The 11,501-nt window shown below is 44.4% G+C and overlaps 1 protein-coding gene across 1 annotated transcript; it reads left to right on the plus strand.

Moving 5' to 3' along the window:
• The first annotated feature begins 1,236 nt into the window (after positions 1 to 1,236).
• On the plus strand, positions 1,237 to 11,489 carry gja5a (gap junction protein, alpha 5a). The gene is made up of 2 exons (XM_084688718.1): positions 1,237 to 1,563; positions 8,797 to 11,489. The coding sequence occupies exon 2, from the start codon at positions 8,807 to 8,809 to the stop codon at positions 9,950 to 9,952; it is 1,146 nt and encodes a 381-aa protein (XP_084544844.1). The 5' UTR covers positions 1,237 to 1,563; positions 8,797 to 8,806; the 3' UTR covers positions 9,953 to 11,489.
• Positions 11,490 to 11,501: the final 12 nt, after the last annotated feature.

Below are 11,501 nucleotides of genomic sequence, written 5' to 3' on the forward strand. Positions count from 1 at the left end.
GTGTGTACCTCAGATCAGGGCCAGGTATGAGTACTGGAGCAGTCCATAGAGAGAGTGAGTGTATGAAACTCCAGGCGGCTTAGCAGTCACCTTTATTCTGATTGGGGGACCTAAAAAGAGATGATAACTGGGAAATCAGTGTCCAGTCTTTGCCCTGGAGTGTTTCTGTGAGGTGTGTATTATGCATGTGTGTGTTTTATTGTGTGTGTTTTCTATTATCTGAATGTAATGAGACCGTACATGTGCGCATGCTTGTGTTTTCCAACATGAAAATTATTTTCACAATGTAAAGACTGTCCAATGTCACATTTTACAGTACCTCTGCCATTAATTCAGCCTGACTTTGTGTGTGTGTGTGTGTGCCCTGGATGCGTAATTACAGTCGTTTGAATGGCTGCCTTTGTTCAAATGCAGGCCTGCAGCAAGGAGGAATGAAACGTAAAAGATGACCATTATATAATGACATCATAGGTCTGCAGGCTGAAAACCAGCCTGGCCAGGCGCCGATGCTGGCTACAGGACATGAGGAAGGAGAGGGAGGGAGGAATCAAAGGATTGGAGGAAGGGGAGAGGTGAATTAATTGGGGAGAAGGAGCAAAATGGAGACGACTCCTAGGATCTAGCTCAAGAAAAAAAAGGAGGAGAGGAAAGCAGAGAACAGGACTTGACCAAAAGAGGTATTGTCACCATAGAGTCTGGAGGAGTGTTCCTGGTCACACTGGCATCTGTACCTTGGCAGTGTCATAAAGTAGACACCAGATACCTTTTTCCACTTACCTTCATCTCGTGGGATTCTGCCTGACTAGGGTTTACTTAAAAGGCACTATGGGGAGCTTGATCATCATACTTTGAGATCACAGCTGGACTTGCCCTACAACCCAGTGTGAGTCAATGACAACATGAAACAAAGAGTTTACAAAAGCCCTGTAAGTTCACCCAGAGCGGAATTCCCATTGATCCTGAAAACAATTCCACTTCCTCTTCCAATGCAGAGGAATGCTTCCCACCGAAAAAGTGTGGTGGGGGGGAGTGGAGGTGGGGGGGGGGAGAACAGACATAGTAAGAGACAAAGAGAGAGGGGGAATGGAAGGAGGAAGGCCAGGGGATGGAGGACGAGGAAGGGATGGATGGAGGGAAGGGCGAGGGGGAGGGGGAGGGCAGAGGAGAAATGCTCTCATGTGATGCAGCTGCTTTTCTTTCCATACACCCCGTGTCTGCGAGCATTCAGGTCCCAGGACGACTCACTACAACAAACCCTTCACTGCTGCAAAACTCTACTTTCTAGCTTGTTTGAAACTTCTCTTCCCATCACCGGTCAGCATCAGTCTGCTGGTGGGTGTCCTGGGAAAACTGCAACACCATATCTGACCACCAATTTTTCATTTCTCCATCCACCCTGCCGAGCTCAAGTCCTCACTGCGGCCCTCTGGAATCTCCAGTCCAGATCCTGACCTGACATACTGAGCTTGGAGAGGAAGAAGAGAAGTTCTCTGAAACAGAGGACGACAGGAGGAGACTGACCACAGTGTGAGAGATCCGGATCATCTGTCAACAGACAGACAGGTAAGCTGTCACCACCTCTCCTTACAGCGACAAAATCTCAACCCTCTCAACCCTCTCAATCTCAACTTCGAACACAGTTAACAGTGGTGATTGCTGTCTGTGTGTGTCCTAAGCCTTGTTTGTGTAAGAGATGCATGTTGACGGTTCCAAGGGATGGAGAAATGATTGGGGGACCTGGTGGGTGTTAACTGGCATTCCAAGTGGGCAAACTCCGCTCTGCTGCTGACCTGCCCACCGTGCCAGTCTCACTCTCTCTCCCTCTGTATCGCCTTCCTATTATCTCCTTGTTTGTCCCTGCCTTCTCCATATACTTTGTCATATTTATTTTGTACTCAAACTCATCCGGCCGCTGAAAGAACAAATGCACTCCGATGACCTCCGAAATTCTCTCCTGCTCTGCGCTCTTTATTTATCTATTTATCTAATTTAGGACTGAAGATCTGTCTTATATAAAGGATTATTAAGCAGACAGGGATGTCAGATGAAACCATTTTAAATTGAATTGCATGCATGAGGTACATTAAAAAGAAGACATTGCACAAAAAGTCGTTGAGTTGAGTTTCTGAACAACAACAACACAACCTTAAATGTTAAAAGATATTTCAAAACTATAAATTAAATTAGTGAGTTTTTCTTTGAGCAGAAAAGTGACCTTATACCAAGTGGGAACTAGACAGTACTTAAAACAAGCACTAACATAATCTTGTACTCTTCCAACAACTTCCATCATTTAATTTAGCCACAGCATATTTTCCACTGTACTTGATAAACCAAACAGCCGCCTGTCATGATTGAGGAAGCCTATGTAATACCACTGTAAAACAATAGCCCACACCAAAGCTTTGTGTGTATGTGTGTGGAAGTGGAGAGATGGGGAGCCAAACCTCCATGTAAGGTCGCAGAAGACCAGCTCATGGTGTGACTGATACATGGCTGCACAGCCTGTTGAGATATTACTGTCCATCAGAGGCAGATGATCTACTTAGTTTTTTTGGGGAAGTACCCCCACACCCACACAAACCCACACACACACCCACACACACACACATTTTGTATTTATCCAGGTCACTTCTAACTCCCCGAAGTATCAACTAGACCACTGAACTAGGTTACAACTGTTAATCTCAAGTCTTAATATATGCATGTCTAAACGGATGCGTGTTTCCGACCGTGTTCATGTGCAAGTTCAAGTTCAAAAGGAAAGGTCAGCGTTGTGTTATTCTACATAGTTATTTTAGGGACTAGACCAGACTATGTCTTTGCTCAACCTCCTGTCATCTCTTTCTATCCTTCATTGTTGGTTTATGTATAGGACCCCACAGCCTGAACCCTAAACTGTTCCTGTATGATTGCAGTTGTATACAAAATTCCTTTAGATATTTCCAAATGGCTCACTATTAGAGATTGTATTTGTGTAGAAGTATGTGATGGTGGTTGTAATGGAGTAGGGTAGACTAACCCTAACCCTGTGTGTGTGTGTGTGTGTGTGTGTGTTTGTGTGTGTGTCTGTGTCTGTGTGTCTGTGGCACAAATAGCTCAACAACCTGTATGAAGTTGCAAATCTGCCAGTGTATGACTCTGGGCCCCGGGTTAAAGTCGCTTCCCATGACATGGTGCCATTTGTTCTTGACAGATCACACCCAGGAAGTCAAAGTGAATTGTAACTGGTACAAGATCATGGCTAATGTCTCAATAGCCTACATAAAGATCATCAAGATTTGGATGAAAGAATAATTTTGAGTATTGAATATTTGTGAGGACAGTGAGGGGAAGGCGTAAAGTATAATAATTTTACCCTGGAAAGTTGGTCCAAATCCAAATGTATCTAATTGTGAAAATAAGTAATTCCGCTCAAATCTGTCAAAAGCTTTTATAGCATTCATTCAGAAATTGTTTCAGCAGGAGAATTAATTGTGTTGCAGAAGCGACAAATGTTAAAAAAAACTGTACTGGCCAACCTCTTACCGGTTGGCCAGTACATTAGCACATATTATGACATTGTTCAGTCATGAGATTGGCTAATAGGAGTCACAATCTGAAGGATATTTTCCTTTTTTAATCAACTAAGAGATGTAATCTTGATTTAGTGTAGGGGGCCGGTTAAAAGGGAGTTCCGGTTAAAGAGACCAAGAAAACTGAAACTAAGTGAGGGGAAAGCTGTGATGGAAACTTCTTATAAAACTGAAGGAAAAACATTGGGACCTGGTGACGTACCTGATTGCATGGAGGATATAGCAGATATTTTCTCTTCCTGTCTCAGGTTCTTCCAGATTAGTCTTAAGGTCTAGGGACAAGGAGGTAGTCTTCAGATATATAACAGATATACTTAATAAATTGGGTACAGGTTCAGATGTGTACAATCTCTTATGGTAATCTCTTAACGTATCAATAATGATTCTCTGGTCAGATGTGAACCCTTCACATTCAATACATAACCCCTTGATGAGCTGTTTGGCTCTGATACCTCATAAATGATTGGCTTGTATCTTACCTGCTTTTTCACCCTTGTTATCCTGTTCCTGATTAAAAGCCATTACACCTGATATGTCAAAAGGAGGTCAAACTTCATTTTAAGTTTTAAATTATCCATAGAGAGTTCCGAGGTAGGATAATTGAAGTGTTGTTAATCTAGCTCAAGGATTAGATATTTTTTTGCAGTTAAAGAAATCATTTGACCTTGTAGTGAGCTTTCAAAACTTCCCATACTGTTGAATTTGAGGCTTTAGGGGAAATGTTGCAATTAAACATTTTTATATCTGTTCAGAAATAAATGAAGTCATCATCTGATAGCAAGGATGAGTTAAGTGACCACAATCAAGAGAAAAATAAATCGATTACTAGTGGGGGATGATTGAATACAACAATTGCTTGATAAGAGTATGAGTTGGCCTGTAGGATTAGTATATTGTTAATGGAGGCAAAGTTTAAATCAACCCTGCCCCCTGTTGTCACCGCTGAGAGGAAACAGAGAGAGGGGAAAAAGGAGAGTGAAGAGGAAGAGTGGGAGAGAGGAGAGGGAGATAAGAAGAGAGGTAGACATAAAGAATGAGACATGGGTGATAATCATGAGTTGGGGGTGAACAGGGGAGGGCTGATGGCATGATTGCATTGGGTAATGTTGGGTAATCTGGTTCCTAATCAAATTGACAGCACCTAAACTGAGAGGCGACGGCACGGTTGATTAGCGTTCTCTCATATATTTTTGCCTGATGATGTTACCTACAGGACTTGTTGTGTGTATCAGTGTGTGTGTGGCAAGCAGCAGAGGAACGGGACTGCCCTCTAAGGCAATGCTCTCGCAGTTCAACTGAGAGTAAAGGGCAGGACAGTTCTCTGGGTGCCTGATTGAATTTATTGTTGTTTCGCTGCGCAGGGAGAGAGGGCAGGGAACATACTGCAGTCATTCCTATGGCTTTGTCAGCCGGTCACCTCCCAACCCAGGCCAGTATAGCTGTAGCTAGGAATCAACTCTGTCTCTCCACTCAGGTACTGTAGCACCCAACACCTTCGGCATTCTCTTGTTCGGACAAGCTGGCTTCGCTGGTCTCTATCTGGGTTCTTTCTGATCTCTCTCTCGCTCTGGTGTCCCTATAATGCCTCTGTACCTCTTTCTCACCCGTCACCTTGTCTCTTTCTATCTGTCTGCCTATTTGTCTCTCTTTCCCACCCCTTTTCTCTAAAAACGTTGTAATAATGTAACTTAGGCTGTGCCTATATTATCTCTTACACCCCTACCTCACACCAAGACTCACCAAGGGTCTGATCTCCTCATTTACAAGTCAGTTAACGAGCCTGGTTTCTGTCAAAGGGAAGAGTTTAGTTGAACTCATTGTCCTCTCATTGCTCTAAACACATTCTATGTCTCTCGCTCCCTCGTCTTTCCCTCTGTTGTCATTTACTGTCTCTCTGTCATCTCTCCCTATTTCTCTCTCATTTATTTATACACAGCCAGTATATGAGGTAGGCTAGACCCTCAGCTCTCCCAATACCATTCACTCCCTCTCCCTCACACACACACAATGCCCAGTACTTTGTCTGACCAACGTCAAGGTGACATATTTCAGTGGTATGCAATACCCAGTGTTCTTAATCTACCATGTTGAATGCCCCATCACCAGGCCAGAGTGTCCATTAGACTGATATTATAAACAGATATGATGGCTTTGACAGTGTACAGGCAGACTACAGAGTTTCCCACAGGATGCGCTGCCTTACAGTAAGTCCACTGTTATTACGCAGTTATTAGCTCCAGAAATCACGGCCCATGCTGGGAAATGGATGTTTTGTCATTTATGGTTACCTGGTTACTGGTCATTTCACTGGATGGTCTCTCATTCAGACACAGTCACACACACCAACATAGCTGCACAATAACACATACTTCCTATACCCACACTGAGTATACTGTTTGGGTAGGCTATTGCTTTCTTATTATTTTTCAACATGGCAGACTTCCTCCACAGTATTTGAACTGATGCCGTGAAACTTTAACTGTGTGAAAATGTCTTAATTAAAACGATTTGAGAAAGTAAGTATGTGAGCACATTTCACTGTATAAGGAAGGGATTTCAGTATTTATACCTTCCTATATATAGGGAAGGCTGTTCAATTCAAATTCGGATCACCACAGCATCCATAAACACAGAGGTAAAGATGGGTTCTCTCTAGTGAACAAACTTTCCCTTGCTGTCTCCGCTACCTTCCAAAAAACTGTACCTCGATCAGTTACCTCAGTCCTTTACTTATATAACACACTGATGTTGCTCATCCACTAATGCCCTAGTAAAAAAAAACTGGAACTGGTAACACGTTGCTAAGATCATACAAATGGAACCATATTTGTCGCTCCATGACACAGTGGCAAATTTCATGTCCAATTGGCATAGAATAGGATTGTCTCCTCTTGCAAGGTGCCTAGCCTCTGGCCCTCTAACCCTCCGGCCCCCTACATAGGGACAGAGGGAAGAAACTACAAGTGGAAGCTGTAGGCGCCCAGCCTGGGAAGGAAGCACCACTGCGTGTGCGTCGAAACTCCTCTCCAGTGACAAGTCTATGCCCTTACCATGACCCTGTCCCTACTCTATCCCTGAGGCCTGTTCTCTTACTGCCTCTGCTAAGCCCCCTGCCACTGCTCATACCCTGGGCCCTCTTCTCATAATTGTTGCTGCTAATAAACCCCACCTCTCTCCCACATGCCCCTGTCCACCCTCATACCCCTGTCAGACACTGTTATTTCTCAGTGTGCCAACTCTGTCTGGGAACAGAGACCAGTTTGGCTTTTGAGATGTTTATCAAATAACAAAACACCAGGATTGACACTTCAAGTAAACAAATGGAAAATTCATTAAAAGCAACTCAAGTTTCATTGGGGACTATGGGAATGTAAGAGGCACAAAATAAAGAGCTATGACAAAGTCACAGATTACCTTTGTTTTTTGCTGTTTGCAAAAGCTCATCTCAAGCAATCCTTGTCTGAGAGCCTAAATACCGTCATTTAAAGCACAGGGATTCCTCGACTAACTACTGACATCGCTGTAAAAAGGTGGTGTGTGTGGTAATGTGGACCTCTTACCATTGTGATGGCCCTGCCTCTGACTCCCTTGCTCCACTCCACATCACCAACCCTACATGGGTCCCTGCCAGTTAAATCAGAAAAGCTAGGTCCATGTAAGTCAATGAGTCTGGCCCACAAGTACGTACATACACTGACAAAGGTCCACCCTCCCATCTCTCCAACCACCAGCTCGCGGTGAGCAAATGAACCTACAGTTTTCAGTTTCCACCCATTCCAAGGACGAGAGACATAGACCGAGAGAGAGAGAGCGAGAGTGGTGGTGGTGGGGGGGGGGGGGGGGGGTGCAGCCAGTCCTCTCATGGTCATGGTCGTTTCACAGCGAGGGTGACACACAGATCAGATCTGGTGTGTCTTCTTCAGACACTGGCATCGGCTACCTAACTCCTGTTGGTGAGACTTTATAGTGAGACCATGAACAGAGGGAGATGAGGTAAGGTAAATAACTTGTATTGGTCCTGCATGTGTATATATTTTATGAGAACATATACAATTCCGTGCAAAGGTTTTTGGCACCCAGATTCTTTACATGAATATTGTCTTAAATTGTATTATTTTTCGTCTTTGTGCGGCAGTGTAAGTGCAATGTTGAGAAAATGTGTTGTTTATTCATCTTAAAGCATTTTTGCTTTACTTTAAACACTTGTGTAATGTTATAAAGACAATGTTGGGACATTTCAAATGTTGGATTTGACACTTTTTCCCTAACGTGTCACATGTGTCTGTGTCTAACTCAGTGAGCGATGAGTTTAACCCTTCGATGATGGGGGCATTTATGACAGCCGTAAAGCTGCCTGAATGCCTTATAGGGGCATCTCCTAAAGACACTAAGCCTGTCAGCGGCAGGTTTGGGTCACACACACACACACACACACACACACACACACACACATGCAGACGTGTATGGATGGGTGCAAGATACCAATCACACTGACACAAGCCAGCTTGTCACTGCCATGTTTGGGTCTCAAGTAAGCACTCACTCAGATGGGGTCAAGAGGCAACACACCACAGGTTGGAGGAAAGGAAAAGAGTGGTGGAATGTGTATGGAGAGCACATTTTCAAGCATGATGTTAGTGACACTATGATGGTGAGTGAAGGCAGTTGCTCAGTTGCTGCTGTGAATGCACACACGCATGCAAACATACAGTGCTATGGGCTAGTGGTAGAATGTCCCATTCAGGTCAGAGAGCTCCATTAGATTAGCTGTAGTTTCTGACTCTCTTCGGCCCCATGTCCCTTGGAGCTGGACAGGGAGGGAGGGAGGGGCCAGATGAAAAAACGAAAACATTGAAACATATCGCTTTACTAAAACGACCTTGCAATTTAAACATAACAGTCCCAAAGAATTGTGTGCATGCTTTTGTGTGTCATGGGAAAAGGCTGGTTCTCAGGCTGTGGTGACTCATCCCTGGGCATCTCACAGGCTATTTATACATGTCCCCAACCACATACACATTCACACAGATGCACATGCTGCTCTTATTTTTTTTTGTCATCATCGGTCATGGGGTGATATAGTTCATCATGGATCTGCGTAACTTTGCTTGTTTTCCTTTGGTCTCAAATTTCTTTCTCTTTTTTCTTCCTCTTCTGCTCTGCCTCACTTTTCTCCACTCTACCACCTTTCTTCTTATCCTTTTCTCTACATGCCACCCAGGTGAGCAGTGATGGGGGACTGGAGCCTCCTGGGGAACATTCTGGAGGATGTCCAGGAACACTCCACCTCAGTGGGGAAAGTGTGGCTGACTGTCCTCTTCATCTTCAGGATCCTGGTCCTTGGCACGGCCGCAGAGTCCTCCTGGGGCGATGAGCAATCAGACTTCCTGTGTGACACCCAGCAGCCTGGCTGCACCAACGTCTGCTACGACAGGGCCTTCCCCATCGCTCATATCCGCTACTGGGTGCTGCAGATTGTGTTTGTGTCCACGCCCTCGCTGATATACATGGGCCATGCCATGCACACGGTCAGGAGGGAGGAGAAGCGCCGACGCAAGGAGCAGGAGGAGAGGAGACAAGATGGGGAGGACACTGAGGGGGAGAAGGAGTACCTCCAGCAGAAGGAGCAGTCTTCGGAGGTGCCGGGGCGTATCCGCCTACGTGGGGCACTGTTACAGACCTACATCCTCAGCATCCTCATTAGGACGGTGATGGAGGTGACCTTCATTGTGATTCAGTACATGATCTATGGAGTGTTCCTCAGAGCACTGTATCACTGCAAGGCCTGGCCCTGTCCCAACCCAGTCAACTGCTACATGTCCAGACCCACAGAGAAGAACGTCTTCATTGTTTTCATGCTGGTAGTGGCAGGCGTGTCCCTGCTCCTCTCGGTGATTGAGCTCTATCACCTGGGCTGGAGGCGAGCCAGGAAGTGTCTGAGAAATCGAGCCCTTCAGAAGTCCGCCATCAACAATGCTGTAGCCATACCTGATGCCATGGAACACACCTCTGCACCCTGCGCCTCCCCCCAGTCCTGCACGCCTCCCCCTGATTTCAGCGAGTGCCTGACATCTCCACAGGCGATGAGTCCAATGGCTTCTTCAATGACCTCTCACCCCTTCAACCAGCGCATGGCGCAGCAGCAGAACTCTGCCAACATGGCAACTGAGCGCCATCACAGCCTCGACCACCTGGAGCATCACCACGACAACGTGGAGGTGGAAGGGAGATTCCTGAGGATGAGCTATGACCAGGTTCCCACAAGCTGCTCCCCTCCACCTGCTCTATCGCATGCTGGGTATGTAAAGGACAAACGACGTCTCAGCAAGACCAGTGGGACGAGCAGCTGGGTCCGTCCTGACGACTTGGCCATTTAGGAGCACATCTAGGGGTATAGGTGGGGGAGAATGGGAAGTCTGGGGGAATAAAAAGAATGTCTGCTCTCTAAGAATGACAGAGGGAAAGATGGGAAGTGAGGGGTTAAAGAGTGGTGTAGACTTTAAGATACAACATTGCTGGACCAAATCTCAAAAGTAGGGGGAACCAGAAAAAATATAAGGAGATGTGAGGACAAGAAAAGCAACACAGGCCCCAGAAAGAACAATGAAGAGAATGTGTGGGTCTAAGACTACCAAGAGAGAGAGTTAAATCTGTGTCTGTGTGTCTCAAAAAGAAGGTTGGATACGGAGAACAGCAGCATACAAAACCAAAACACTACGAGCAATGTGAAACTTGCTGATCTTGGTGGAAAGACAAGAACATGTTTGATCTTTTTTACGTTGACTATAATGCAGTAAAAATGATGTTGAAATTAGGAAAAAACTTGAAGTAATTTCACAATTTATTTCTTGATATTTCTGAGTATTACAGTAGTTCTACAGTCAACTCTCCATTCATCTGCACACCCACACAGTCAGGGTGGAAGACCGTCCATAATCCTATGAGTTATGACCATGGACCTTTGATACGTGGCATGCAACGACACAGGTTATCCTCGGTTGTCATGCGGCTGTCAGCTTGAAACTTGAAAGTAAAATAGTGACACGTCACTGCAAAAATATCATTTATTAATTGTGTCTGCTTCAAATAGCCACAGCAGCTATCTATGTGTTTGGTTCCTGACGATTTGGGGAACCTGGAACAGGAAGTACTTATCTCTCGGAACGGAGAATAACAGGTGCGATGTGGAAAGCAAATGCTGAATGCCATAAAAGTTTAAACTATGACGCTGAATCATGCAATAAACTATGCAATAAAAAATGACGCTGATCGTTTTTGAGAATGCGGGTGTACTCTGAGAAAGTGTCTAAAGGCACACTGATTATAAGACAGGGTTTTTATTCTCCAGAGTATCAACTTAGATAGAAAACACTTTTTTAAATACATTATTAGTATTAGACTATTAGTCAAAACTAATTGTCATTGCACAGAAAATGTATTTGAAATGTCAAGCCAAAGCCAAACAGAATGATGTTTGTCAAATCCTGGCGTTTGCTGGTGGTTTCTGTTTTGACCACTAGATGGAGACATTTCTTTCATGCTTTTCTATTTTGTTTGGGTTAATGACTGGTTGAGACCTACCTGAATAGTGGTAAAGCCATATTGTAATAATTCATGAACTATTATATCAATTGTTTTGTTAAAGTACTCTTCATATTGAATGATTGTGTGTCAACAGTAAAGTAGAAGTATGGCAAGTCTATGATACCTTATAGCCAACGGCTTTTGCACTGAGGTTTATGAGACTCGGGAAATGGGATACATCATACAGTTCCTTCTACTGGGGACAAGAATCAATCCAACTCGACGTAAGCTTATAATAACTACTTTAAATTCAAATTCACAGATTACTGTACCATATCAACTGTCTATCAATACTTTTGTCAATTAAATTTGCAATAAAATAAAATACCTCCCCGCATCCTC

Source organism: Hypomesus nipponensis, chromosome 23, assembly GCF_054491055.1.
Source record: "Hypomesus nipponensis isolate SF chromosome 23, ASM5449105v1, whole genome shotgun sequence".
Lineage (NCBI taxonomy): Eukaryota > Metazoa > Chordata > Actinopteri > Osmeriformes > Osmeridae > Hypomesus > Hypomesus nipponensis.